General features: G+C 39.7%; 1 protein-coding gene across 1 annotated transcript in view; it reads right to left on the bottom strand.

Moving 5' to 3' along the window:
* The window catches only part of ARMC2 (armadillo repeat containing 2), a 113,100-nt gene that overhangs the window by 49,541 nt on the left and 35,645 nt on the right, over positions 1–27,914 (bottom strand). Inside the window, exons 5-9 of the mRNA XM_012806242.1 lie at positions 27,104–27,180; positions 23,383–23,481; positions 19,031–19,206; positions 13,129–13,231; positions 11,313–11,536 (exon numbers count right to left, since the gene is read on the bottom strand). Coding sequence (XP_012661696.1) covers positions 11,313–11,536; positions 13,129–13,231; positions 19,031–19,206; positions 23,383–23,481; positions 27,104–27,180 — 679 coding nt within the window. The remainder of the gene's footprint in view (positions 1–11,312; positions 11,537–13,128; positions 13,232–19,030; positions 19,207–23,382; positions 23,482–27,103; positions 27,181–27,914) is intronic.

Genomic DNA, 27,914 nt, shown 5'->3' with positions numbered 1-27,914 from the left:
TGAGGGACGCCACCGTGAGAGGCCACCACCAATCTCACTGCAGCTCTGAGGGATGCCACCGTGAGAGGCCACCACCAATCTCACTGCAGCTCTGAAGGGCGCATGGTGAGAGGCCACCACCAATCTCACTGCAGCTCTGAGGGATGCCACCATGAGAGGCCACCACCAATCTCACTGCAGCTCTGGAGGACGCATTGTGAGAGGCCACCACCAATCTCACTGCAGGGTGGTGACAGAGCACTGGGCATGCAGACTAGTGGCCTTTGAGTAAAATGTAAAAAGAACGATGGGAAGAAAGGCCAGCTGAATAATGTGGTCACAGTAAAAGCAAATTCCAAGCCAACCCACTTAACTCTGAACTTGGCTCTAACTTTTGAGTTCATTGTATATCAGTGAAAATAGAAAATCAAACAAGAACTTTTAGTTGAACGGAGATGAAGTTGTGGAAATCACTAACCAGTCCTGTGCTCTGCACCCCGGCTGCCCCCAAAGCAGGAATTAACCAAAGTTCAAGCTTCGTGCTTGGAGATATGTATCCAGTTCTTTCTTAACCTTCTATTCCTGTTCATGTTATTCCTATTTATACTTGGATACATATTTTTCCATTTTATTGTATATAATCTTTTAAACCATCTTGAATCCTTTATTATTAAAAATAAGTGTAAGTTAAATAAACACATAGATACTTGTTTAGCTTTTAGAAGACTTCCTAGAGCAATTCCCAACCTCTTAAGTGTCCTTTCACCAAAAAAACAGCAAATGGAAAAATCTGAGTTTTAATTCTTATTTTTCTCATCTCCTAATTTGTAACCCTGTGGGACACATATGAGTCAGAAGGCAGCCAGTAGGAAGCAGAAAAAAAGAGAAGAAAATGGAATGAATAATCCACAAGAAGAATTATTAAAAATTTAAGTGTTCTGGCTTATTAGCAGTGGTTAGATGATGTCTGAGACAAAAGGGGACCTAAATTTTTGGTAAATATCAGGAAGAAACATTCTGTGATTCTGACTGCTCACCTGCTGCTGAAATGAACTCTCTACCACTTTCTCCCTGGGGCTCACTTTTCTGAGGCACTTCCCTCTTTCTTCCCCAAGCTCTTTGATCATAACAGGTACCACCCTCAATCAGGTGAACACCTGCACACCTGCTGAGTGTGGCAAAGCTGCCTGTCTCAGATTGTTAGTTGGGCCTTAATGTTCTCATTGTGCAGTCCACATCAGGCAGCCCATTTTATCATTTTTTTTATTTTTTGAGACTGAGTCTTACTCTGTCATCTTGGGTAGAGTGCCCTGGAGTCATAGCTCACAGCAACCTCAAACTCTTGGGCTCAGCCTCCTGAGTAGCTGGGCACTACAGGTGCCCACCGCAACATACCACTAGTTTTAGAGACAGGGTCTCACTCTTGCTCAGGCTGGTCCCAAACTCCTGAGCTCAGGTGATTCCTCCCATCCTCCCCAGCCTCTTAGAGTGCTAGGATTACAAGCATGAGCCACCACACCTGGCAGGGAGATTCATTTTAAAGGGAAAAATACATTAAGAAGAGATTAGATGCTTTATAAATGCATAAGTTGCATTTTAATACAGCAAGATCAGAACTCAGAAGACTTAGCATCTGTTTTTTAAGTTAACTATAGGTACTTAGTCATCAATTTCAAATTGTGCTTTCAATTATTAATTGAAAACCCTTAACACACACAAGAAATCTTTATCTTAACATATGGGGCCCTCCTGACTTAGATCACTGGACTTGAGGATACGATGCAGGCCAAGCAGCTGTGACCTCCTTCCCAGCATGCTCTGACCTCCTTCCCAGCATGCTCCCCTGCACAGAGCATGGGTACAGGGTGGGGAGGGCTGCTTGGTTGACCTGAGCTTCCATACACTGCTCATTTTCAGAGTGGATGACCCTCACTCTTCCCTTTGGACTCCTCCTTCCTCAGAGTGCTCATTCCCTAGGAAACTAACCAGATTCTCCCCTAGACAGCATTCAGCTGTCAGAGCTGCCCCAGATCTGAGAGCTTGTGACTCCCAGCCCACCCAACTCCTGGTTAGGTGCATCGGCAATTCTGCTGACCTTCTGGCTAGCCCAAGAACTTTACCATCAATCACGACATTGTCCTTTGAGAAACCTCTTCCCAATTTCAAAAAACCAGCTTTCAAAGAAACCTTTGGAACACAATACAATCGAAAACTATGCCATTAAGAATTTAGAAGTTACTCTAAACCAAAACCAGCATGGAGGCCCAATTTCATTTACTTCTATACATTGAACACTATTTTGCAAAGGATCTGACCACCTAGCTACTTCATAAGTTAGAAGACTACCTCGTGAGCTCTCTCTCCTTTGCTTCCTAAAACAACCCTATGAGGCTATAGGGTGCCCCACTTTTCAGAAGGGAAACTGAAGCTCAGGAAGCCCAGCAGCTTCTAAGTAGGCTGGTGTCCGGGGCCTCTGCCTCCTCTACCCTACTTGGCATTTCTCTCTAAAAGCTTTTCTCCATCATCTGGGATAGCCATAACCAAAGTCCCCAGAGCTTTATTTCAACTCAACTGCCAACTGCAAAATGGTTTACTTCCCGCTGATGATGTCCAAGAATAAATACAGTCACCAGAGACCACAAACACTGTCAAATGATTTAAGACCAAAGCCACCATTTTCCACCCTCAGCTAACCCATCTCCCTCTATTAATAAAAGCACATTCATTGTTTTGGATTCGTGCCCAATTGAGGCCACATATATTCCAAAACCAGAGCATATGTGGTAACCCAAGAAGTTTCATATTGTCTCGTGTATGATTGGTATGGTTCTGAGACAAAAGAACCAGTGGTAAGAGGCTACTACACACATGAAACCACCAATATCATAAACTTCTAAGCATTTTATTGGAATTTATTAGGATCTATGCATTTGAAAGTAATATTAGTTTACAGACCTCAGTAACAGTCAGTAGCCTCAGTGTCTAGGCTTGAAGGCCCACTTGGCACAGTCCTACCACGGGTGGCCTACTTAGCCAGAAACAAGTCTGTGCTCCTCAAACCTCCAGTGTCCTACTTTGAGACTCTATTTAACATTTGCCTGTGTTTATTATTCTTTTTCCATATACTGCCTCTATGTTCGTTACCTTGGTAAAATGAGCAGGTAGCTGATTCTTCTAGTTGTGACTATTAGATATATCAGTCGCAGACATTTTGAATGTTGTAGAAACTGTATAATGCCAATGTAGCAAAATAAGGAAAGGCGTCTGAGAAAGATACTGCATTCAGAACTTCCAGGCAATGACACCAGCCTTCACATGTTAAAGCAAGTGACATTTCTTTACTGTCACAACTAATGCATCCACAGGGAGGAGGTGAGGCTGAGAAGACACAGCACCAACTGAAAGCAAATGGGTCTCCTCAGAAATGATAGGCGTGGATACTTATTTCTGCCCCGATCTCCTGGCCACCCTCCCCTCCTCACTTCCTGAGTGGTGAGCTGGGGACAGGACCCAGGCATTCGCAGCCAGCCCAACCCCTACTTGGTCCCTCTCTTCCCTTCCTCTTTTCGAAGTGAGCTGCCATGAGAACACAGGGTGCTCTCTTCTGCTCCTCCAGGGACAGAGCGGCCTGTGACCAGGCAGATAAATCTAATCAGAGGGTTTGGGATTAGAAAGCATGCCTGGCTCTGCTATGACCTACATCCTCCAACCATGGTGGAAATCTTCCCCCAATTCCACCCTCAGTCTGATTTCTAAGTTCAAAACCAAAGGCATTATATGCTTAGGGTCTCCCCAGGTCTTCAGATCTGCTGTCCCTGGAGAATCAGAGAAGAATATGAATTGCCTACAGGCAGCTCCTTCCCAAGAAAGGGAAGAGAAGAAAACAGAAAGGGCCAGGGCCCTAAATGCCTGCTCTCTCATGACAGTCGGGTAAGTGAGAGGCTGGTGTACTACTGAATTTTTTTTTTTTTTTTTAGGGCTAGTCAAGTGAAGCAAGCGGTGGGAGTGGACAAGGAACAAAGGACTCTGCAACTGGTTGGGACCAATTAGTTGTAAACACCACTGCACTGGGACCAGACATACTGGCTATTCTTCACAAGAAGGAAATTTCAGAAGTGGAAAATAGCTGTCCCCTTTTCATTAACAATTACCTCATTAAAACATTAGCAAGGCTAGTAATCAATACTAAAGACTTGTAAGCCCTAAAAAAGTTTTATCTAATTACAAAAACAGTATGCTAAGCAAAAGAAGCCAGATGTTGTATTCTAGTTAACTGTCCTGTGTCCGTATCCATTCCTAGTTTTGATAATGTGCACTAGTTATGTAAGACGTCACCCCTGGGAGAAGCTGGGTGATGGTAGACGCGCAGGGCCTCTCTGTACCATTTTTGCAACATCTTATGAATTTATACTTAGTTCAAAATAAAAGTTTAAAAAAGTACCAGACACAAAAAAGTACATACTGTATATATTCCATTTATATGAAGACAAAACTTATTTATGGTGAAAGAGATCAGAAAAATGGTTCTCTCTGCAGGGCAGGAGAATGCGGATGAAGGAGAAGAGGAATGAGCACATTTCTGAGGCCACAGAGATCTGTATCTTGGTAAGGGTGTGGGTTACATGGCTTTCTCCTTTTGTCAAACTCATCAAACATATAATATCTGAGCGTTTCACTACATGCAAGTTATACCTTAATTAAAACAATAAGAAAATAACCTCACTGCTGCTACCTATTAAAGCAAACCCTTCAAAAGAAATGCTTTTTTTAAGTGTTTTTTTTTAAATTATCAATCTCTAATAAAATTATCTGGCTGAATTAAAAATATATAATTATAGGAATATTTGCTTCCATTTTATAGATATATAGTTTATTTCCTCCATTGGGTGGAAATAGCCTTCCATTGGGTGACTACGAGGCCTTGGTTCCAATTTCAAGGTCTGAAGAGGTAGGCTTCCAGCAGGCAGGGGCAGGCAACAGAAAGAATTAACATAATTTCTTAATATACTGCTTAGGAATACATACTCAGAATAATTCAATTTTCTAAACAGCTAAATACAAATGCATTGATTTCTACATTTAAAAGCATTAAACATAACTAAAGCAAGATTGAAAAGACCCCAACAGCTTTGGTATAAACCTTAATTACAAATATAATTTAAATCACTGCTTAATTGTATCCCTAGACTTCAGCTGAAGACCTGTCTTAAATTCCCCAAATCCTGAAGCACAGAGTAACTGGCTCTGAGAACTTGGGGTCCAATAGGTACCCATGTCACTGACATAACACCCCCTTCCAATTTGCTTCTCTTTGGCATTCTTCTCCACTTGGCATGTCAAAACCAGAAAAATTTTTTAAAAAACCAAAGATTTAAAATCCATCTTGAACTCTGTCATCTTAATTTCTTGTGATTACATTTTTCTCTTATCAGAAATGATTACTCTTTGAAGTGTCAGGTTTTGGTAATCCCGATCCTATTTTATTTAGTAAATTTCTGATGAGGGTCTTTTCTGGGCCATGCCTTATTCTAGGGGCTTTACTAGATTATCACAGGTCATTTCCCCAGCTGTCCTATAAAGCAGGTACAGTCAGCCCTTTAGAGGCAGGAAAGTCAAGCTCAGAGGTGAGTGGGCTGCTGGTGTCCCAGCTGAGCAGCCGGCTCAGGCCATAGGCTCCAAAGAAGTGCACTCCTCACTGGTCCCTGTGGTGGCGCTGAGGCCTGCCCCAACTCAGGGGTACAGAGTCCAGTGGACCATCAGGGTTTTTGATGACAAATATTGAACACAGGAGTGAACCCAGATGAGCCAAAGTGGGGAGCTCCCTCTAGGGCTTACAAATTAAAAAAGAAATCAACTGTATCAATCAAAATATCTTTGAATTGAAAAAATACAGAAAAATCATATGATTTCATAACCAACAAATAAATAAATAATTGAAAAAGTCATGTAAGCAAGAGAGTGTGCCAGGAGACGGGCCCCTTGCGCCATGACCCCACTGCCACCTGCCTATCATACTGATCCTAACAAAGTGGCCATGTTTGCCAAGCTGACCCATGCTTGCTTGCAAACTCTCTACTTGCACATTGTCCTTAATTGTCCTGTCACTTCCTTTTCTCTCCCCTTCCACAAATGACGTCATACAGGATGTGTCGTCGGCCCCCTCTATGCTTTCTCTACTCTCTCTTTGGGTTATATCTTTGTCTCTCTTGACTTCAACTATTGCCTTCATGTGGACAACTCTAACCCTGTATTTTTGGCCTTGCTTTCTCTTCTGAGCCTTGGCTCCTACTCCCATTGCCTACTTGACTGGCCCACTTGGTTATTCTGTTGGCACCTTCAAGTTTTATTACAAGCTAATTACACAATCTCCTTCTCTCCTGTCACCAAATCCAGTTCTCTTATATAACTCCCTAACACCCATTGATGTTACCATTTATTTTCTGAAATAGCCAGGCTCAAAATGTCCAACTGTTTATTGTATACATATATACAGACATTGCTCTAATTCATTTTCTTAATCTCCAAACTCAAAAAACAAAAGAAGGACCAGAGTGAGGGAAGAAAAGGACTGACCTTCCCGAGAAACTTCCATTTAGAAAAGGGAAGGACGTGATATTTATGGGGTACTGAGCACAGAGTGGGGGAAGGATTTGGATCTGTAGGAGCCTCTGGGGAGATGCTGCAGAGTTTGAGGCCAGAGAAGGGAAGGCCTCAAACAGGCCTCAACAGGGAGAGCAAACCCTGTTACCTGGGGTGCTGCCAAACAGTGCTAACTATAAAAATACTGTCTCTAAAATAAGGAAAGAATACATTTCTCCAAGGATTGAATTCAAATCAAATGCATCAGGCTACAAAGAAAAAAAAGTCTGGAAATACAAACGAAACCAATAAATAGAACTCAGGTTCAAGTCAGTCTGAGTTTTAACAGTTACATTATCTACATATAAATTACCTAGCTGTAATGTAAGTACATTGAGATTTTCTTCAATTACAGCAAAATAGTTTTGTACACAATGTTCTGAAGACACAGAGGACAAATGAGACACCAGGAGAATTTGGGCTTGGTTGTGATCATGACATAGACAGAGGACTTTTCTCCGTTCCCAGCAAGGCGTGCAATGGAGACCAAAACACACTTTCTGATGGAGCTGACTCCAAGAATTCTCCTCAGCTCCTGTGCTACGCCTTCCTGATTGTTGGCCTTTAAAGGTCAAAGACGAACTCTAAACACATCCTGATAATCCATTCTAGATCAACACTGGCAAATCTTTATTTCCATCTGTCACCTCTTTGGGTGATGCTATTAACTACTGGCATTTAGGGGCCTTGCCTGTATTTCTCTTTTTCCAAGTTTCAGGAAGCTTTCCCTAATTCTAGTATTCTGGAATTGAGGGAATAGGCACAGTTTAATCTGCTTTACTCCTATGACTTTACAGATCAATTCATGTCTCCAGTTTTTCCTGATGGACTATGGACCCCTCAACTTGGTGCGCAGGTGCATCTTGACCGCAAAGCTACTGCATGTCTGACAGGCAGAACTGAATGCAATGCCGGCTGTGTCAAAGTACCACAGCCTTGCAGAAGGCATCAGAATACTACTACCTGGGTACTGGGTCATCAAAAAGCAGGTACCTACTGGCAGTTCTCTAGTCGGCCACTTGTCTTGCTCCCCACCCGACATGCCTGATGTGAACTCCCTTGATTCTATCCACAGGATGATAAACTCTGTGCACACACACACAGATACATATGGAACAACATGAAGAAAACCTTCCAGAGCTCAATACACACTGCAGTAGTTTTTCCTCTAAGCAACATCAGTCCATGTTGGAGTTAATGAAGGAGCTTTTCTTCCGCAACTATTCCTTTATCTCCATCATAATCGGTCTAAAATCTAGCTGTAGTGATGCCTTTTAATCAAGGCTGCTGTTTCTAAGACTCTTAGCCCTCCAGTTTGTTGTATGCCAGGGACACATTCTCCTCCCATCACTTTTCAGGTTTTTGGTCTTTACCAGTTTAGTATCTTGTGGACATTCATCTTTCCAACACTCTGATCTCATCTTATCTGCCCCAGGCACTGACCTCCTATAGCTCCCTGCTGCCCCAAGGCCACTCTCCCGCAGTCTGCTACTTGACACAAGACCCATGACTGTGCCCTTTGGCTCTCACCTCCCATGACTCCACCATGGAATTCCTCTGCTCTGGACAGCCCCTACCTCTTCAGCGTCCCTCAGAAACATCTTATTTATTTCCCACTTGAGTATTTAACATCCTTCTGTTCCATTTTCCCTCTTTCAGAGGGCTCCAACAGACCTGAGTTAGGGGAAAACAATGGTTCTAGCACTGTGCCAGATGCTACAGCATACAAAGTTTTATAAGGTGAGGTCCCAGAAGGCGTGCTAAAGCTACTGAGGTTCTTGGTGGAAAGTCACAAAGGAGAGGCAGTCACACCACTCAGCATTGCCTGCTTATATCTTTTGGGGCCTTGTCATGTTCCCTCTGACTTGCAGACATTATTTTTATCATTATAGTCACAAAAAACTTATTTATTATTTCTTTGAATAAAGTTGCTTTTAAAAATACCTTATAAGCTGGGGTTATCAAGTTCTGAAAGCTGGTGTGTGAATACACAATTCTGCTTTTGACCAGATTTGTCTGGCTGAATTGGCGCATGAACTGCCTGGCGAAAATAATCAGTCAATGTTACACATTCACAGGGACAGAGGTTTTCATATGCTCTTGTAATGAAGTCAGTGTTGCTTACATCTTATCACTGAAATGATACAAAACACCTTTTCTTTGATTTAATTAAGTAGGAGGAGGTGTTTGGTTCAGGGGATTCTGCAAATGGCAAAGCCTAAAACAAGGTCTCCTTCCTCCCCAAATCTGCAAACACATACACAATAATATGGTCAATGCAAATGGCACTTGGCGACCATGCAGGAGCATGTTCTCAGGTGGAAGTGATAATGGGCTCCACGCTCTCATGCTTGACAGGGTGCTGGGACTCAAGTGAAGGCCCCACCCATGCCAGATCCTAGGCAGGACCCAACTGCCATCAGGGGGTGGTGTGAGCGGCTACGGGCAGTGAGGAGAAAGTTCTTCAGCGCCCCCTAGAGGGTGGATGTTGGGAGAAGAGGGGGCATCTGCCCTGTGAGTCAGTTTCTACCTGAGGATGCGGAATCCAGGGAAAAGGGAAAGAGGAGCACAGAAGTGTTGTTGGTTACAATAACACTCAATGCTCAACAATCCTTTATACCAAGGGATTTTATATGTATATACATATATAAACACATAGTGATATAGCTGATGTAAACAAACCTCTCTCTCTATATATCTTTCCAAATGTGTGTATGTGTGTATATACATACACATATTTACATAAGTGTAAATGTATATATACACACACACACACACACTTGAAAAGAGTTTTTAACTAGACAAGAAGAAATGTGTACATACGCACACAAACACATCTGGAAAGATTTTTTAACTAGACAAGAATCCCAAAAGCTATTGCATAGATATTGAGTGAATATCTCAATATAAGAATGGTTGAGAATTTGAGGTATATCTTAATCTCAGAATATTATAGAATCATTTCAAATAAAACAAATCTATAGAGTTGTCTCAAGAAGTTTTTACTATGTATTGTTACATGGGGCAAGAGACATACCTAAAATTTCTCATTTTTGAAAACGTGTATATTAAAAGGTTTCAGCTGACTGACATTGACGACTGGATCAACTAGAGGGATAAATAGGGAAGAGTGAGGGTGATGGAAAACAAACGAAAGTGACTGTTAAAAATAACAGATTCCATGATAAAAGCAAAATCTTATGTGAAATGACATATATGTTTATAAATAATTACCAAAATGGAGATGTGTTAGTGCGTTACCTTGTGGGTAAAATATTTCAAGTGATTTTTATGCTCTTCCTTATAATCTCCTGCATTTTAACAGGAGAGATAATCATTCAATAATTAGAAATAACCATTTTTTACTGACGGAAAAATCTGAATGATTCAATAACACTCGCAGCATAAAAATAATGTTCTTAAGTCTTCCCAAAACATAACATGTCAGTAGGATTTCACATTGGTCATGACTAAAAGAGGTTTTCACAATCTTCTTCAAAAGGGAGATAGAGCACAAAGTTCAAAGTTAATAATCATCACAAATGTTTTAAGAATCTAAAAGGCAGGGCCTAAATCTAATTTTTAACACACTTTTCCAATGGCTTAGAGTACTCTGAATGCTCAGTAAATCCTCATTAATTGACAAGCCCATTTCAAATCTCATGAATTATTATATCAAAGATGCCATTATTTGATATACAAAGGCTATTAAAGAGTAATACCTCATCTAAAAAAGAATGTGAGAGCTGGAGAAGCTCTAATGAAAATAATTCAACTATAAAATTTAATCTACCACTAAAGAAGTAATAAAACTCTTAGCACATAACACAATTAGAAGTAATATAACTCTTAACACATAACACAATTTGTCTTCCTGCTCTGGTCTTGTGAAATGTATCCAGTTTTGTTACCTGTATGCCTGTAGTCTTGGGGCTGCATGTCATCTACACACCCCCTTCAATGACTATCCACTCAATGTCACTGCAGCTACAAGAGTCACAGCACTGGCTATCAATCATCATAAACAATCATCAGGCTGGGACTGTCTTCAAAACTCTAAACTGCCTGTTAAAATTCTGATGATAACGTGTAATTGTTTTGCAGACATCTGTTAATTTTTTTCACCTTTCCAGGCCTGCTTTCTCTGCAGGGCAGTAGAAATGAACATCTGTACACTGTGTGGAAAGCTGCTCTGTGAAAATTCATAGAATAGCTGCTCCAGGGCAATGGTCACATAGCACTCACAGGGCAGTGACCACTCTTGATCCCTGAGGCCGAGCTCCCTCCCCCAACTGTAGGGGCCTCTCATAGCCCCATTCTTTTAGATGGCAACTGACGTTAAGTAACATGAAAACTATTTTTACACATCTATCCTTTTCTTTTCTTTTCTTTTCTTTTTTTTTGAGACAGAGCCTCAAGCTATCCACCTGGGTAGAGTGCCATGACATCACAGCTCACAGCAACCTCCAACTCCTGGGCTCAAGCGAGTCTCCTGCCTCCACCTGCCAAGTAGCTGGGACCACAGGCGCCCACCACAACCCCCGGCCATTTTTTGGTTGCAGCCATCATTGTTGTTTGGCGGGCCCAGGCTGGGGATTCGAACCCGCCACCTTAGGTGTATGTGGCTGGCGCCTTAGCCGCTTGAGCCACAGGCGCCGAGCCACACATCTATCCTTTTCAAGTAAGACACTTACCTGAACTAACAAGTGGCCCAAGTCAGGTGAACATGTACCACATTTCTTGGTGTTCTCACTGATTTGCTTTATCAAATTCATCAGTATTTCCACAGCACCTTTGTTGATTATTTCACTAAGAAATCCTGGATTGGCAGAAATGAATTTGATTGCCCCCATACAATACAGAAAAGCTTCAGTGTTAGTTTGTAGGTCTTCACAGCTCAGTACTTCCAATAATGGTTCTGTGGAAAAGGTGATTATAAATATATAACATCAGGAGAGAAATATATTAAAGCACTTGTATGTGAACATAAAACACAATTTGTAAAATATATTCCTCAAAACCTATGTTCAAATGCTTGGTAAGGGTTACTCATATGGTATAAAGAAAAAAGCTTACTTTTAGCTAAGACAAATCTCTGTAATAGTAATGTCAGCAAATATAAATGATAAAGTATTCTTTTAACTAATGCCATTCCTTGCCTCTTACTGATATTGATCAGCCTTTATTTTTAGGTATAAAAATTTTGAGTTATTATATAATAATAAAGGAAATTAAGAGTTAAATTTCATAAACCTTTAAGAATATATTTTTGTTGTATTAATGGGAAATTAATCCAAATAAGAGCTTTTAAAAAATCTCAATCACTGTTAAAAAAGATAATTTGAATAACATCCATCTTTTCCCAAGATAACTTCAGAACATCCAAATAATATACAACTACTAGGTCTTAAGAGTAATCCAGGCAACTCCAATAAGGCTAATAATGACTATCTCACATTTAATTTTATGTATGTCAATGTAATCATTTGTCCCCTGAGCTTGATGGCTCACACCTGTAATCTCAGCACTTTGGGAAGCTGAGATGGATGAATTGCTTGAGCTTAGGAGTTTGAGACCAGCCTGAGCAAGAGAGCGAGACCCTGTCTCTACTAAAAATAGAAAAACTAACTGGGTGTTATGGGGCACCTATAGTCCCAGGTACTTGGGAAGCTGAGGCAAGAGGATAGATTGAACCCAGGAGTTTGAGGTTGTGTGAGCTAGGACTCCACTGCATTCTAGCCTGGGGCAACAGAGTGAGACTGTGTCTCAAAAAATGTAATCATTTGTCAAGATCTTTGTTTTCAGTCTACAATTCTTAATTAGTTGATTCAAAGTGAGACATTTCTTTCAGCCCTATTTTAACCCTGTCTGCTGCGGTTAAAGAAAAAAAAGTAAGAGAGTCAGAGAGAACTTAAAGTCCATGTTGCTGCCTTCTCTTATATCAGCAATATTAATTCATTCAAGATTCCCATTTAGGTAACTATTTAAGCATTTAATTATTTAGGGGTATGTCAAGGATTAGTCTTTTCCAAATGGCTCATGAGAAAAAAAAAATCAAGAAGAAAGAATTAGGCATCATTAGCTAGATTAGCAAGATAGTTAGAATGTCTCTACTCACATATTTGAAATATTTTGATCAGGCTTATCAGTCATAGATGTCTTTCAATTTCTAGTCATTTCTATTATATTCAAAGACTAAACATTTCAGTTATGTCAGGTATTATTAAGTGCATTTTTTAAAAGTAAATCCAAATCCAGGAAATGAAATTTTAAATAGAGAACAATTTGTAAAATCATATAATGTTACTACGTGCATTTAGGCAAAAAAAGGCAAACTATCAAAGGATGCATTAAAATGAAATCACAGAGAAGGACAGAACATCCCATAACTCTGCATTTTAGTAGAACGTAGAATTTCCCCACCATTGTGAAGTATCCCTTTTCTCTCCAACTTTCTCATCTGTACTCAAGTACAACATTTCCTCAATGGTAGCACTGAATGACACTCACCCAGAATGCTGTCGTTTTGAATTAAAGAATCATTCTTCTCACTCCGGCTAATTTTAAATATAAGTTTGCAGACATTAAGAAGATTCTTTCTACTCACTTTAAGCTACAGAGAAAGAAAACATTTTTCTATTGTAGAGGAAAATAAAGACATGCCATATTTTTAAAAACACAAACATCTATTTTAAAAGTGCAGCAAGAGTATTTTTTAACATAAAGGAAAGTTCTAAAGAAATCAACTTAGAAAAATTTAGGGCACATATTTGCTAACTATAGTATTTAATTAACTCACTTATAGTAAATACAATAAAACAATTTTTAGAGGAAGAACATTTTAATGACAAGCACTTATTTAAGTCTCATATTTAAATGTGAGATTATTAATTACTTTGAAAAGAGTAGATGAGAAACAAAGGAGGCCTAGTCCCAATGTTAATAAATTTAATTATGGAATAATTGCTTTAAAACACAAAAGTAAAGAAAGATAAATACCCAAAAATTTCAGAGTAAACTAATTTAGAAAAGAATATATAATGGAGGAGAAGCAAGAAAAAAAAGTGGAAAGTATTGTTTTCTTTATCATTTGTATAACAGAAAATCAAAAACTAATACTATTTAATTACATAATACATATATATTATATTTATTTTTAAGACTATTTCTGGAATCCCTTGGGATAATCATAAGTTATGTTCCTAGTCAAAAATTACCTTCTAAATCATAAAAAAACTAGTAAATTAAATACAGGGCAATGGGAAGTATACTTTTTATAAAAATAAAAACCACAGTATAAAAAAACTAAATAAATCAAATGGTCTAATTAGTTTCATATTTATCTAGTCTAGTAAAAAATAAAAACTTCCTAACTATCTGGTATTAGAGGATGATCTTATAAATTGTGGGACAACAAACTATTCATATTTAGCTGTCATAAAAACAGTATAACTGTGAACACCATGTTTACATGGAATGTAAAACACTCATTGCAACACTGTAAAAATATGGACCTAGAAATTAGGTCATCTGAACAAACCAAAATTTCAGTGTGAAAGGATGGCATATAGATCATTACTTTATTCTTAAAAACTATCTTTGAAGTTATCTTTAAGAATTCTTATATTACTAATGAGTTTTCAGTTTTAAAAAAGATAATGGAACTTGTCAGACATATTTGTTAAAGATGCGTTCTGGTCATCATATTTGTTAAAGATCCACCGATATTTCCAGAGCACCTACTGTGTATGCGGCAGTGTGCTGTTCACAGTAGGAGGCACCAAAAGGGACAGGTCAGCCCCAGGTGGAGGGCACGAGGGCAGCACTGCCCACTCTGGGGCTTCCGTCTGGCCGTTCTGCAAACCCTGCAAAGCAGGCGCTGTCAGTCCCATTTTGCAGTTGAGGAGTGTCTGCCTCAGACAGGTCACAGAACCATCACCTGGGCATGCATGAGGAATGCAGAATCTCAGGCCCCATTCAGCCCTACTGAATCAGAATCCACATTTTAATAAGATCCCCAAATTTCACGAGCACACTGAAGTCTGAGACGCATTGTTACAGAAGCCTCAAAAACTATAACAGACTGGAGACTCCTTCTGTTCTCAGGAGGAAAACAGGAAGTCGACACTTAAAGAAACTTTTTTAAATTATTAGGTGTTTAAAATAATATTGTTTGGGGTGGCACCCATAGCTCAGTACGTAGGGCGCTGGGCACATCCACCCAGGCTGGCAGCTTCAAATCTGGCCCTGGGCCAGCTAAACAACAATGACAACTGCAACAAAAAAAATAGCCGGGCATTGTGGCGGGCACCTGTAGTCCCAGCTACTGGGGAGGCTGAGGCAAAAGAATCTCTTAAGCTCAAGGGTCTGAGGTTGCTGTGAGCTGTGACGCCATAGCACTCAACCAAAGGTGACATAGTGAGACTCTGTCTCAAATAAATAAATAAAATAATATTGTTTTAAAAAAGTAAAATCTGTAATCCTAGCACTTTGGGAGGCCAAGGTGGTAGATTGTTTGAGCTAAGGAGTTCAAGACCAGCCAAGCAGGAGTGAGACCCCTTCTCTACTAAAAATAGAAAAACTAGCCAGGCGTTACGATGGGCACCTAAAGTCCCAGCTACTTGGGAGGCTAGGGCAAGAAGAACTCTTGAGCCCAGTAGCTGGAGTTTGCTGTGAGGTATGCCGCAGCACTCTAATCCAGGGTGACAGAGTGAGACTGTGTCTCAAAATAAAATTTAAAAAATATAGTTTGAAACCCCCCAAAATAGGCTAAGAAAACAGAAAAACATTTCTTTATCAATGGAAATACATATTGTTCTTAATATTGGGGAATATCGTTAGAATTAAAACAGATCATTCCCAGGAAGTGTGCAAGTTACAGGTAAAATGGATTTGCATAGTCACGTCTACGTACACCTGATCAGTATCTCCAATTCAACTTTGAAAAGTGTACATAGATAACAGCTCTTAAAATGTGCAGACATGTTTTTAGCATCTTCTGTATTTGACTCTTTCACTAGATTGTGAGTCCTTGTGGTCAAAACCACTGTCTAGGGCAGTGCCTGTGGCTCAAAGGAGTAGGGCGCTGACTCCATATACTGGAGGTGGTGGGTTCAAACCCAGCCTTGGCCAAAAACTGCAAACAAACAAACAACAACAACAAAAAAAACCATTGTCTATTACTCTTTCTGCATGTGGGATGTCTTCCATATGTAATAAACCTTGTTGAATAAACAAGTGAGTACAGCTCACTTCCTAGCCACCAAGTGTTTCAGTTTTAGTAAAAAGTTGCAAAGAAAAAAAACTTGGCATCAAAGTTTCCAGCAAAACAACAACAAAAAAAGACAACCACAATTCCAGGCCTGGTATGGGTCAGTTTACATTCAAAGCAAGTTCCTGTAACTTCTCCATTGATAACTATACAATTAGGACTTTAAGACATGAAAAGATATTGAGATACTGCATCCTGAGCATGGGAAGCAGACTACCTTGGGAAAACAGTTTCCCCACCACTCTCTGCTCCCTTTACTCTGCCTTATTTGCTTCCCACAGGATCTGGCACCTCCTCTTATATGTACTGCCTGTTTGGCCACCTTCCTTGGGGCAGCCAGACCAGGGGATATTTTATCTACTTGTATTCCCAGTGTCCCCAGTTCTAAGGTAGGGTAGTTTTCTTCTTATGTTAAAAGTAGTTGATTCTTTTTTCTGAGACAGATTCTTACTTTGTCGCCCTCGGTAGAGGGCTGTAACGTCACAGCTCACAGCAACCTCAAACTGTTGGGCTTAAGCTATTCTCTTGCCTCAGCCTCCAAAGTAGCTGGGACAAGAGGCACCTGTCACATCCCCCACCTATTTTTAGAGACAAGGTCTCGCTTTGGCCCTGGCTGGCTGGTCTCAAGTCTGTGTGCTCAGGCAATCCACCCTGCTGGGCCTCTCAGAGTGCTAGGATTACAGGCGTGAGCCACCGCTCCCGGCCAAAAATAGTCTATTCTATTTAAAGCAAATATGGCAAATCAAAATAAGACAAGTTTAAAAATTACTCAAAATGCTACCACTATAAATAATCATAGTTGACACACTGGTATTTCTTGCCCCTTTTTCCCCCTGCACATAGGATGCTAGATTTTTCTCCCTCCTGAATACAGTCACATTCATACTGTACATATGTTTATACTTTTAAAAAAAATCTTAATATAGACTGATATATTTTTGTAAGAGTTTTTGATACAAAGATTAAAATTAAGATGATTGCTTCGCAAACGTCTATTTAACAAAATAATTCAAGAAGTCAAAACAACTAACATTATGCTTACTGAATGTTTCAACTATAAATAATTTTAAATGTCTGAACTGCAATATCAAACAGATGAAATAAATATTGGCAGAAAAAAGTTGTGAAAAACTTCTTAGTCCAATATATCTTTAATTTTCATTTATTTTAATTCTTCAACAGTTCTAATGATGTGGTCTTTCAAAAATTTATATAGATTCTGGATGTAGTGGCTCATGTCTGTAATCCTAGCACTCTGGGAGGTTAAGGCAGGAGGATCACTTAAGGTCAGGAGTTTGAGACCAGCCTGAGCAAGAATGAGACCTCAGTTTTACTAAAAATAGAAAAAATTAGCCAGATGTGGTGGTCTGCACCTATAGTCTCAGCTACTCTGGAGGCTGAGGCTGGGGGATCACTTGAGTCCAGGAATTTGAGATTAAAGTGAGCTATGATGACATACTGTACTCTAGCTGGGGTGACAGAACAAGACTCTGTCTCAAAAAAAGAAGAAAAGAAAAGGAAAAAAAAAACATTTACACAGAACTCCATCACCAAGGCCTAAGCTAAACATGATTTTACCTGGAATGTTATAAGTGATTCAGGCAGTAGATGGGAAGTTGGACGTGAAGCTTCCTTCTGACCTCCTGGTTCTGCAGTGGGTCAGAAGGCAAACCCACCCAGCCCTGCACTCTGGAGTTCAGCCTAGATTCCTGACCCTGGTTCAGCAATCCAGTCAAGGTCACAGAGAGGGCTTTATCTAATCATATGCTTTGGGTTCAGAATGTGTTTACTGTCAGGCAAATCACTTAGCCTTTTGCCCTAAAAACAGTTAAACTGTGGCATGTATATAATCAATTTGAATGACACCATTAATAACCAAAATACGAGAGCTGTTTGGAAAATATCCAGCCATGTTTGCCTCTATTTTTCACATTATATGGCTGGATACTTTCTGACTAGCTCTTGTTATGTTCTCTGCAAAGCATTAATGAACTCACTTTCTCCCCTCCCCTCCCCGCTTCTTTCTTTCTTTTTTTGGCTTGGTACGGAACAAAATGTCTAGGATCTAGATTAAAATAGCAAAGGTAACCCTTGGGTTGCTGCTACACCAGCAAAACCCTGGGGTTAAATAGAGTGAAATCACTACTTCAAAGAAATGTTGCTTTCTGCATCACATACCATGGTTTTTAAAAAGAGAGTTAATAGTTTAAGATGACAGCTAAATAAGAATACGGCCTCTCCTCAATACAGATGCGGGGAATACATGGTCAGAATATTCTGCTTTGTGGGAGACCTCATTATCAAAATAAGAAATGGTAGACAGTCTTACTAACCTATTAGGAAGTATACCAACCCTTAGCTTCACTGGGTGCTGAGAGATTTCAAATTCTCTAAGTTACGGCGTGTTAACATAAAGCGTTTACTTTTATGAAACCAGGTAAACAAAGCTTCATTCATTTGTCTTAGCAGCTCTCTTAGAACTTTTTGTAGTTATTGTGGCTTATCTTTTGGTTCAAACTGTTTATGGCTGTGACGATAAAGTGCCCCCCTCAAACAATGATATAATTTTACTCTAGACAGAGTTTCTACAGGCTTTTGTTTGATGTCGCCCTTTTCTTTTAACACCTTCTGTGACCGCCAAGCTCTCTTTATATAACTGTATGCAGCTGTTTGTCTGTCTTGAGCTGGTTCCTAAAGCCCCAAGCCCTTGTATCTGTGGCCCAAACTACTTCAAGTTACTTATTAAATCATCAGACAATCAAACACCCAGCAGAAACCATAGGGCAGAAACCACAGCATGATACTGATCTCCAGTTAAGTTACTGGAGCAACTGTTTCGAATATATTTGCCTATTGCTACTTTTTTCTTTCTCTTTCTATTTTTCTTTTCTTCTTCTTTTTCTTAACCTAGTAATAGTCTAAAAGGTAAGTTTATTTGAACATTTTCTGTGTACTCAGCCTTAGTCACTTAGATAATACTGTCTCGTCAAATTCTGGGATGCCAGTTTATCACCTTAAGTTTTTTCAGGATTCTAACAAACAGACTGCATTTCTCATCCTCTTTGTCATATTTACAAATAAAGCAATCGACAAAGCTTTTGTGTGCTATACTCTACTAGACCAAAGGAAAGAAAAACTTACTGCTAGAATAATTTTTGCAAGTTTAAGGCTGAGCGGGTCTGAACCAACATCAACTAGTTTATATAAGGTCTTCAGGAGATTACTTCTTCTCTTAAATTTATTTCCAAGCATGTTTCCTTCCTCTAAAGCGTGGTGAAGTTGTGTGCAAGCAGCACAAACCGTTTCAATGTTTTCTTCTGTCAGAGCAAAGAAAGTAAAGCCATACTTACTAATCAAGGTCAAGTTTTTAAGTGTGTCAAATACAGGCAATGTCAGTAAAAACCCTGCAGTTATTTCCTTGGCTGTATTCAATTTCCTACGCCATATTTTTCCCTTCTCTTATCACTTCCATCTACCTGATTTTTTTTTTCATCTCTTTGATCGGTCTCTTAGCGTGTTGACTTATTCACATACCAGTTGGTTAGCTTATCTAGAATACACAGTCTTTCAAAGAGTGGATTAAAGAGTGGAACTGCCACCCATTTCAGTTGGTCTCCTTTATTCTAAATGCCCGCCACCTCCACCTGCGCCCTGTTCAGTTGCACAGAAACACACCACTTGGATCTTCCCCTTCAATCTGTTTTGGCATAACTCCACGGGGCTAGAATGTTCTCCTTGCCCTCGTTCCTACCGGGTTTGGTCCTTCAAGGTCTGTTTATGTTCAAGCCCCTCCATTCCATATTCAACAAATGTTTCCTTGTGCTGCTATGAGTATTTATTTTCCACTTACATATTTGTGTGTTGTGTTTATGCCCAGGGATCTCAAATAGGTGTCACCCTAAGAGAGCAGAAACCATGTCTTATATATCTTTGTATCAACAGCACATGGAACAGAGAGAATACTGTGCAGACAACCTACAACATAATTTAATACATATTCATTTTCTAATGTATTTGTTGACAAAAACAATGATCAATATTTTTCCATTTTCTCATCATCTGAAAAAAAGAGGGCTTTCATAGAGCAAAAGCTCAGAATATCACCAAATCCATCATTATCTGGAAGCAGTTATGAGGAAAGAGGAGAATAAGAAGATGATCTTAGTGAGGACACGGGGAGACCCAGAACATGTTATTTTGTAAGTATGAGTCTAAGGAAAGTCACATTTGGAAGGAGCAGCCATACTAACCAGCACGCAGGAAAAAACACAGCCCACAGAATGGAGTGCGAGGGCAAGAAAAGCACACAGGTATGAGGGATTCTGTTGAAAAATACTATCTCTGATAGATTCCACCGTGAAATTTAAAAGTAGGAAACCAATCTTAAATAAATACCATAATGTGCTCTTAGAACCCCACAAAGAGGAAGTGTGCGCCTGCAGGAGGAAATGACTCAGGCCATTTTTAGTTCTTTTCAACAATAACATCTAAGAAAAAATTTAAAACCTCAATAGCCAAGTAACCTTCAATGTCTTTCAGTTATGTACTTACATAAATGAATTGATGGGAAATGACTTAGACTAACTTTCAATAAAGGGAAAAATCACAACTCTATTGTGTGAAATGCTTTTGTTTTGTTGGTTTATTCTTCTGTGACTGGCAGTTTCTTTACAAACCCTAAGTCCAGGCCCGGGGCCACTGACTGGCAGTGGGTGGTCCTCCAGGTATTTTTCTATTTCTTCCCTCCACACACTGGGGAGTTCTACTCAAGAATGGTTGTTTTAGCTTTAAAAACAGTTAAGAAAGAGAAACTCAAAGGTCAAATGTCAAACTATTGATCAAATTAACCCTTAATGCCAACTAGTTTATTGTAAATGCTGCATAGTCTCCAAAGATAACTTGAATCTAAGAGCTATCAAGATTCAAGAGGCTAAAACTAGTGGTAAAAGTTACATGAAAACTAGATCAGCATAATCTCAGAGTAACTTCTCCTATGGAGATCCTTATTAATTACAAGAAAACCAAACAGTAACTTTACAGTGGATTGAGCTGCCAGACACCACCTTACCCAGGTGATCGAAGTTCATGTCACCAGCAACAGAACCAATCAGCATCGGCTACCTCCTGGCATAGGCACTAGGGAGGATACAGCATCACTTATGCAAAGCACCTGCCCCAAACGCCAAGCTGTGTCTTCTCATGCGAAACACCAGAGGAACCCCATTTGTGAAACAATCTATAGAGTATTCCTTAAATATGTCAAAATTGTGAAAGAGGTATGACAAATGATCACAACATTTTTTCTATTGAGGAAAATTATTGGAATAATTGGCAATATCTGAGTCAGAGTTACATAGCATTTCCTGCTTCTAAAAACACATCCCAAAGTACTTAGGGATATGGAATATCAGGTTGGCAACTTGTTCTCAAAGTTTCAAGAAAGAAAAACAACAACAGCGTTTGGTGCATAGGACAAGGGTAGAGCCAAGGGGCGAGACCAAGAGCCAGGACGAGAATGGTAACACGTGGAATGTCAGCGCTGCGGGAGCGGGGGAGGAGCAGACAGCACTTTTACACTATTTTTGCAACTTGTCTGAAAGTTTCAAATTATGTCAAGGAAAAGCTTTAGAAAAAGGAACTTCAGGAGGTCAAGTAATCCAGCCCTACCACCACTTGCCATTCTGAAAGTTGTCTAAGGAGAGAGATGCTATTCGTCAATGTCTAGTGAGCTTTCTGAGAAGAGAGCGTCATCCAGAACTCAAGTCCCCAACTCCTGATAAATTCTCTTTATTGGTGTCAGGAGTAGTTGGGACCCTCGGCACCCTCTCAAAATCCCTCACGCTGAAGACTTCCTACAAGATAGGCCTTTGTGATACTGACTCCTTCTTTCCATTGAATGTTTCCTAACCCTTAACCAGATTCATTGTTCTTCTCACTAGTTTTTGCTGAAAAACTGCTCCTAAGTTTTTGCATATACGAGGCCAGACAAGAGTTCTTGAACTCATCCTAGGAAAAAAAATGCTATAAAGCTCATTGCTGAATATCACTACAGTCACCAGATGGCCGAGGAGAGTACTTTGAAGGTGACCGTAGTGATATTCAGCAATGAAGTAGGTAGCACTTTCACTAGGATGAGTTTGTGAACTTAAGGGTCAGACCTCATACGATGACAGCTCTGATGGCCATTCCAGAAAAACAGTTCCAAAACTGCTGTGAAGGGTAGACTAGGTGCTGGCATTGGTGCATCACTTCCCAGGGAAGTACCTTGAAGGTGACCATCGTGATAGTCAGCAGTGAGGGATGTAGCCCTTTTTCTATGATGAGTTCACAAACTTAATTGTCTGACCTCGTATTTCTAAAATGAAGGGCCTAAAGTTAACCTAGCACACAAATATGAGGGTGAAAATTATTAATAGTGACTCTAGAGGAGAAAAGTCATCACATTTACATTCTTAGGGTCTTGTACTGCAAAGGACTTTGGGGATAATCTAGTCTCTCCTCCCCCCTCATCTGACAGGCAAGGAAACTGTGGCACACAGGGTTTAGGTGATTTCCTGTGGCCATATGCCTCATACCAGGACCAGGACCAAACAACCAGGGCTTAGCCAACAAAGAGCAGAGGAGGGGCAAGGTCATTTGAACCTTTTAGGAATGAGGTCTTTTGTATAACTTCCCTATGTGGTTGCTGGGAGAATTCATTTACCCTGCTTCTCCTAAGGCATCTTTCTGTGGCCACCACGCTGGTCTGCTCATCAGTAGTCCCTGGTGAGGGGGTACTGTGCACTGTGTGCCAGGCACTCGGCTTGCCCTAGTGCTGTGACTATAGCTCCAGAGGAGAAATGAAATCCTTGGCCAGGCACAGTGGCTCAGGCCTGTAAACTCAGCACTTTGGGAAGCTGTGGTAGGAAGTTCGAGCCCTTGCAGAGTTGCAAAAGGGGAGAAAGTGTGGGGCCATCTCCTGACAAGCTTTCTATATCCTTTCAGGAACCCATCGATCATGGCCTTTACTTCTGGGTTATCCAGAGGGCAAGGCTGCGCACACCCCAGGTCACCTTTGCTGGGAATGGCATTCCTGACAGATGTGTGCAACCTCAGGAGAGTAGGACATATACACAGATGGGCCGAGGAAACCACAGGCACACCCATCAAGGATGCCAGCCAATGAGGCTTAGTGTCAGAAGACTGAAATCTGTTCTCATCTTTTACTTTCTTGAACATGAACAGCCACCCTAAAGAGGTTAAAGCAGCATTTCCTTAGGCAGAGGAATGATAATTAATTTATGTTAGAAGGGGAATTTCAAAGTTGCCTGTCTTGGTGCACTTGAAGTATGGTCTCACACACATGTTCCTGAGTAAATAAATGACTTCATTTGTTTTTGAACATGTTTACAGAAACAACAGTCAAAATATACTAAAAATATCAGGGCAATGGAGAACATATAAGTAACTACAGATATTTTTGATTTACAACAAAAACTTTTTTTTTTTTTTACCTTTTTCTAATTCACACAAAAGCGGAACAATCCTTGTATTCCAAAAGATTTCATCTACTTCTATTTCTGTATCCTTTTCTTGTAAGTTGGCTTTTGGGACTGCAAAAGAAATCCAGAGCAGGAGAAAGAGCCATGAGAAAGGAGTTATAATGAAGCACGGTCAGAAACATGGACTATTCATCACCAACATAGTCAACAATTAAATCATACTTTGCCCCCCAAGCCCAACTTTTTTTTTTTTTTTTGAGACAGTCTCACTATGTCGCCCTGGGTAGAGTGCCATGGCATCACAGCTCACAGCAACCAAACTGTTAGGCTTAAGCGATTCTCTTGCCTCAGCCTCCCAAGTAGCTGGGACTACAGGTGCCTGCCATGAATGACACCTGGCTATTTTTTAGTTGCAGTTGTCATTGCTGTTTGGGAGGCCTGGGCCGGGTTCGAACCTGCCAGCCGTGGTGTATGTGGCTGGTGCCCTAGCCGCTGAGCTACAGGTGCTACACCCCAACTATTTCTAATTAGAACTACAGGTCTAATCAAACATGCCGAGTTAAACTTGGATAAGATAATGTAAATAGTCGGAACTTTAAAATATGATTGGGACACTTTATCAAGCATTAAGCTTTATAAATGTTGATGACTATCAGAATAAGAAAGCATTTGAGATTTTTTTTTTTTTACTTAAACTTATCTCCTTGTAATGTAGAATATATATTACATATATATATATATATATAAAGAATAAGGATTTTTTTTAATGTTTAAAGAAAAATTTTCTGGAAGAGAGGCCAACAAGGACTTTCTTTTTGATAGAAAATAAAATGTCTGCACCATTGTCGCCCAGTGGCACTAATGCCAAAAGAATTCATGTGGTGTGGCCAAAAAAGCCTAGGTTTGGGGGGCTGACAAGTCTCAATTTAAATCTCAACACTGTAACTACACATTGGGTGACTGGGGGCTAGTTTCTTATCCTTTTTGAGTCTTGGTTTCTTCATCAGCAAAACAGAAACGAGAACGTTTGCCTTCAAGGTTATGAGAATTAAAAAACACGATACTGGTAAAGCTCTGAAACCAGGGCTATGCATCCAGCAATACACAACATACATGAATTCCATCCCCTGATTAAACAAACGAATAGCTTCTGAAGTGTCTCACCACTGTGTGATACTATCAAGTCATCAAGAGTAGAAGCTGCCCCAGGATGTAGGCTACAGGGAATAACAGTGCCACTGGCCGTGTATTTTAGATCCAGCAGGCCTGTATTTTATTTTTGAATAAGAACATTATGAGGAGGTGCCTAAACTGTCCCTGTTTTGCAGATGATGAAAGTAAAGCCCGGGGGTATTAAGTGATCTGCCCAAGGTCATATAGTGCCTCAACATGCACTGGGCATCCAAGAGCACTTCAGCAGCAAAAGTAAATAAAAAGGGGTAGCCAACAGAGTTGTAATTAAACATAACTGCTATAAATAGTCTCGATGGCAAGGTTTTGGATACTCTTAACTTGTTAGCAAGGCTTCACCATGAAATACTAAGCTGACTTATCTTTAGGACGAAGTTAGTCCCCATCAGAGCAGATTCACAATCCCTTATCTAAAACCTTTGGGGCCAGATGTGGTATGGGATTCAGAAATGTATGGATTTTAGAAAGGCAAGATGGGGCACACATTGCATATTACAAACCATCCCAATACAGTCTTCTGGGGCCACACCTTGTAGCAGAATATATAAATGCTTACTCACCCTAACAAAACAAAGGTATAATTGGCTTCCCATCATCTCAGGTCACTTACTGCCACTAAATAAATCTGAAAACAATTTTAACTTCTAAAACTTTGGGAATTTTGAAATACAGGTAAAAAGTTTATAGACCACCATCTCGATCTTCTAAGATCATTATTTTTGAGTTTGCCTTAACTTTTATAAATTCTGGAAATGGATTCTAAAAGTAAACATGAATATTCAGGCAGTATAAAAAACACAGTTGCTCATATTCCCAGATAACTATTCTATTCAAAGTCCAAATAAAATTAACACTTATCAAGTCAAGTTAAAAGCCAGACAAATAATTTAATCACCACATATTTATGACACACTTAAATTTTCTACAAATACAGGCTTAAGCCCAATCGAGTTCAAGTCAGCACTTTTTACCTCCTATGCAATATGCTCTTTAATACAGCAGCTCTATGAGAAACCATGACGATCAACCTGTTTCTCAGGACAAACAAAACTAATACCAGGTTCCCTCCAGGAAGAACTGAATTACAGGGGTGAGTCAGAAATCCCAGAACAGTTTACTTAACTCTCACAGGCCCTTTTCAATGCTTCTAAGATGTGTTTCTTTTCAAAACAGAAGTTAGCCAGACACTGTGATAGAAGGGTTTCCTTCCAACCCTCCCCCAGGAATCCCTGAGTGTGCAATTGTGTCTGGCTACAAGCTTTCCTCTCTTTACCTCCCTACAGATCGTCTCCTACCTCCGTTCTGTACACGATCCCTGAGTTACTCTAGAAACAAAAGCATAGACTCACGTTATTGCTTTTTAAGAGACACAAAAGTTTGTCCTTAGGCTCGGGCAACAATCTAGTAATTTAGAAAGCAGTTTTCTCTAGGTTCACAGCTTGCTAAATATGAAAATTACTATTCAACAGGAAATCAGGTAAGTTGAGCAAAAATTTCAGCCTGTTTTTGAAGATTTTGCTGTCTCAGTGGTATAGCTGTTAACCACAGCTTTGAGTTACAGACGCAGAAATCTGACACAATGTTTGGATTGGCTGATATTTTTAGCACATGAATGTCAAATCCTTAGCAACAATGCTGACTCACAAATAAGTGTATCTGAAGATTTTCCTGAATATTAAAGAAATTCCCCTTGGCCACAAAAGTCATTTTCATACTGAAAAGAAATTAGGTTTGAAGATAATTTTGTAGCCCAGTGTTAGTTTGGTGTCGTTAACATTTCATATGGACAAAACAATATGAAGATTGTAACCAACACCTGTGTACTCCAAACCAATTTAGTCAAATAGTAACATTTGGTGGTATTTTATCCTTCCTCTTATTTTAAAGAAATAAAATACTATAGATACAGCTGAAGTCCTCTTCCTGCCTCCCCCCCAATCCTTTCCCTCCTCCCTTCTCTGCTAGGGGTGACCACCATTCTAAATCTGGGAGTTACTATTATTACACTTCATGTGTTTAGTACATAAATCTGTATCTATAAACAATATATGCCATTGCTTTTGTAACTTAATTTTTTCATCTAATACTGTGTTTATACCCATTTTACTCAATATTATAAATGTACATTAGTTCATTTTTCTAACTGCTTATGTTTCTATTGAATGAATACATTTTGTATCATTTCTAGCCTGTGGAATATATCGTGTCAGTTAAAAGGTTTCAAGTCCCAAAGGACTGTCTTAATATCGTTAACATAGTTTCATTTAACCCAAGAACTACGCTAAGGTCATTTTACAACTTTCCAAATGCTTTTACAAAACAGTTTCTCTAAAATCATTGACTATAACCTACAGGTGTTTGAGGTATCTGGGCTGGGTAATGACAAGAATAAGAAGATTGTTGTAGAAATAATAGGTACTTGTAAAAATAAATGTTGACCTGTGACAAAGTTCCTGAGTTTTCAGTGATCAGCATCAGACATCTCCAGCGCCAGTGTTTCTCCTGGGAATGGAGACGCTGATGGACCATGAGGACTTCTCACCTGCTTTGGTTGGCTGCCTGCTCCCGTCTGAGCTGCTGGGGCATGATAAGGTCCGGACGCGCCTCTTCCCCTGGTCCCTGGGAGGAAGAGAAATACACAGAACACTCAGCACAAACACCAAAGCATTTCTCTTTTTGTAAATGACCAGAGCTGGTTGTACACTGTTTCAGAAGAAACCGCAGACAATTGTTTTATAAGATGGAGTTTGGTGTTCTATAGCCTGTTTTAACCAACCTCTGATTTCCAACTAAGATTTATCTTTTTAAAATATGTCATATTTGCCTAACAATGTGAAATATAATTATTAGAAAGAACAAAAACATCCAGTTTGCTTTGCAAACTATAAATAAATTGATTAAGGATATACACCACAAGAGGTCACTATTACAATAAGAAAGAACTCTGGTAAGCTTGACTCACAAAGCCTCGCCTTCAGTAACTAGGAGAGACCTAACGTGGGCTCTCTCTGTATTTATCTCTCTCTCTAAGGAAACTATGTCCCAAACTGGCTGGATGGGCTCAAAGTCACATAGTAGGGTCAGATCCAGAACCCAGGTCTTACAATTTACAAATTGACTACTCTTTCCACTACAACACAGTCTTGCCCTGTTTCCACTTTTTAAGTTAATTAAATGAATAGATCCAGAAAAATGTTTTATTCCTAGAAATATTCGACATGTTAAAAAATTGAAGGTAAATTCAGGCAGTTCCTAGATGACAAATATTTTGTATTCCAAATAAGACTGGTAGCTGGCCAACAGCAAGATTATATGCTCAGGCTTTTTTTTTTTTTTTTTTTTTGTAGAGACAG

The sequence above is a fragment of the Otolemur garnettii genome, unplaced genomic scaffold, assembly GCF_000181295.1.
Source record: "Otolemur garnettii isolate 467f Iridium unplaced genomic scaffold, OtoGar3 scaffold00002, whole genome shotgun sequence".
NCBI lineage: Eukaryota > Metazoa > Chordata > Mammalia > Primates > Galagidae > Otolemur > Otolemur garnettii.
Note: the sequence above shows the minus strand (reverse complement) of the source record. Positions and strands in the feature narration are given on the sequence as shown.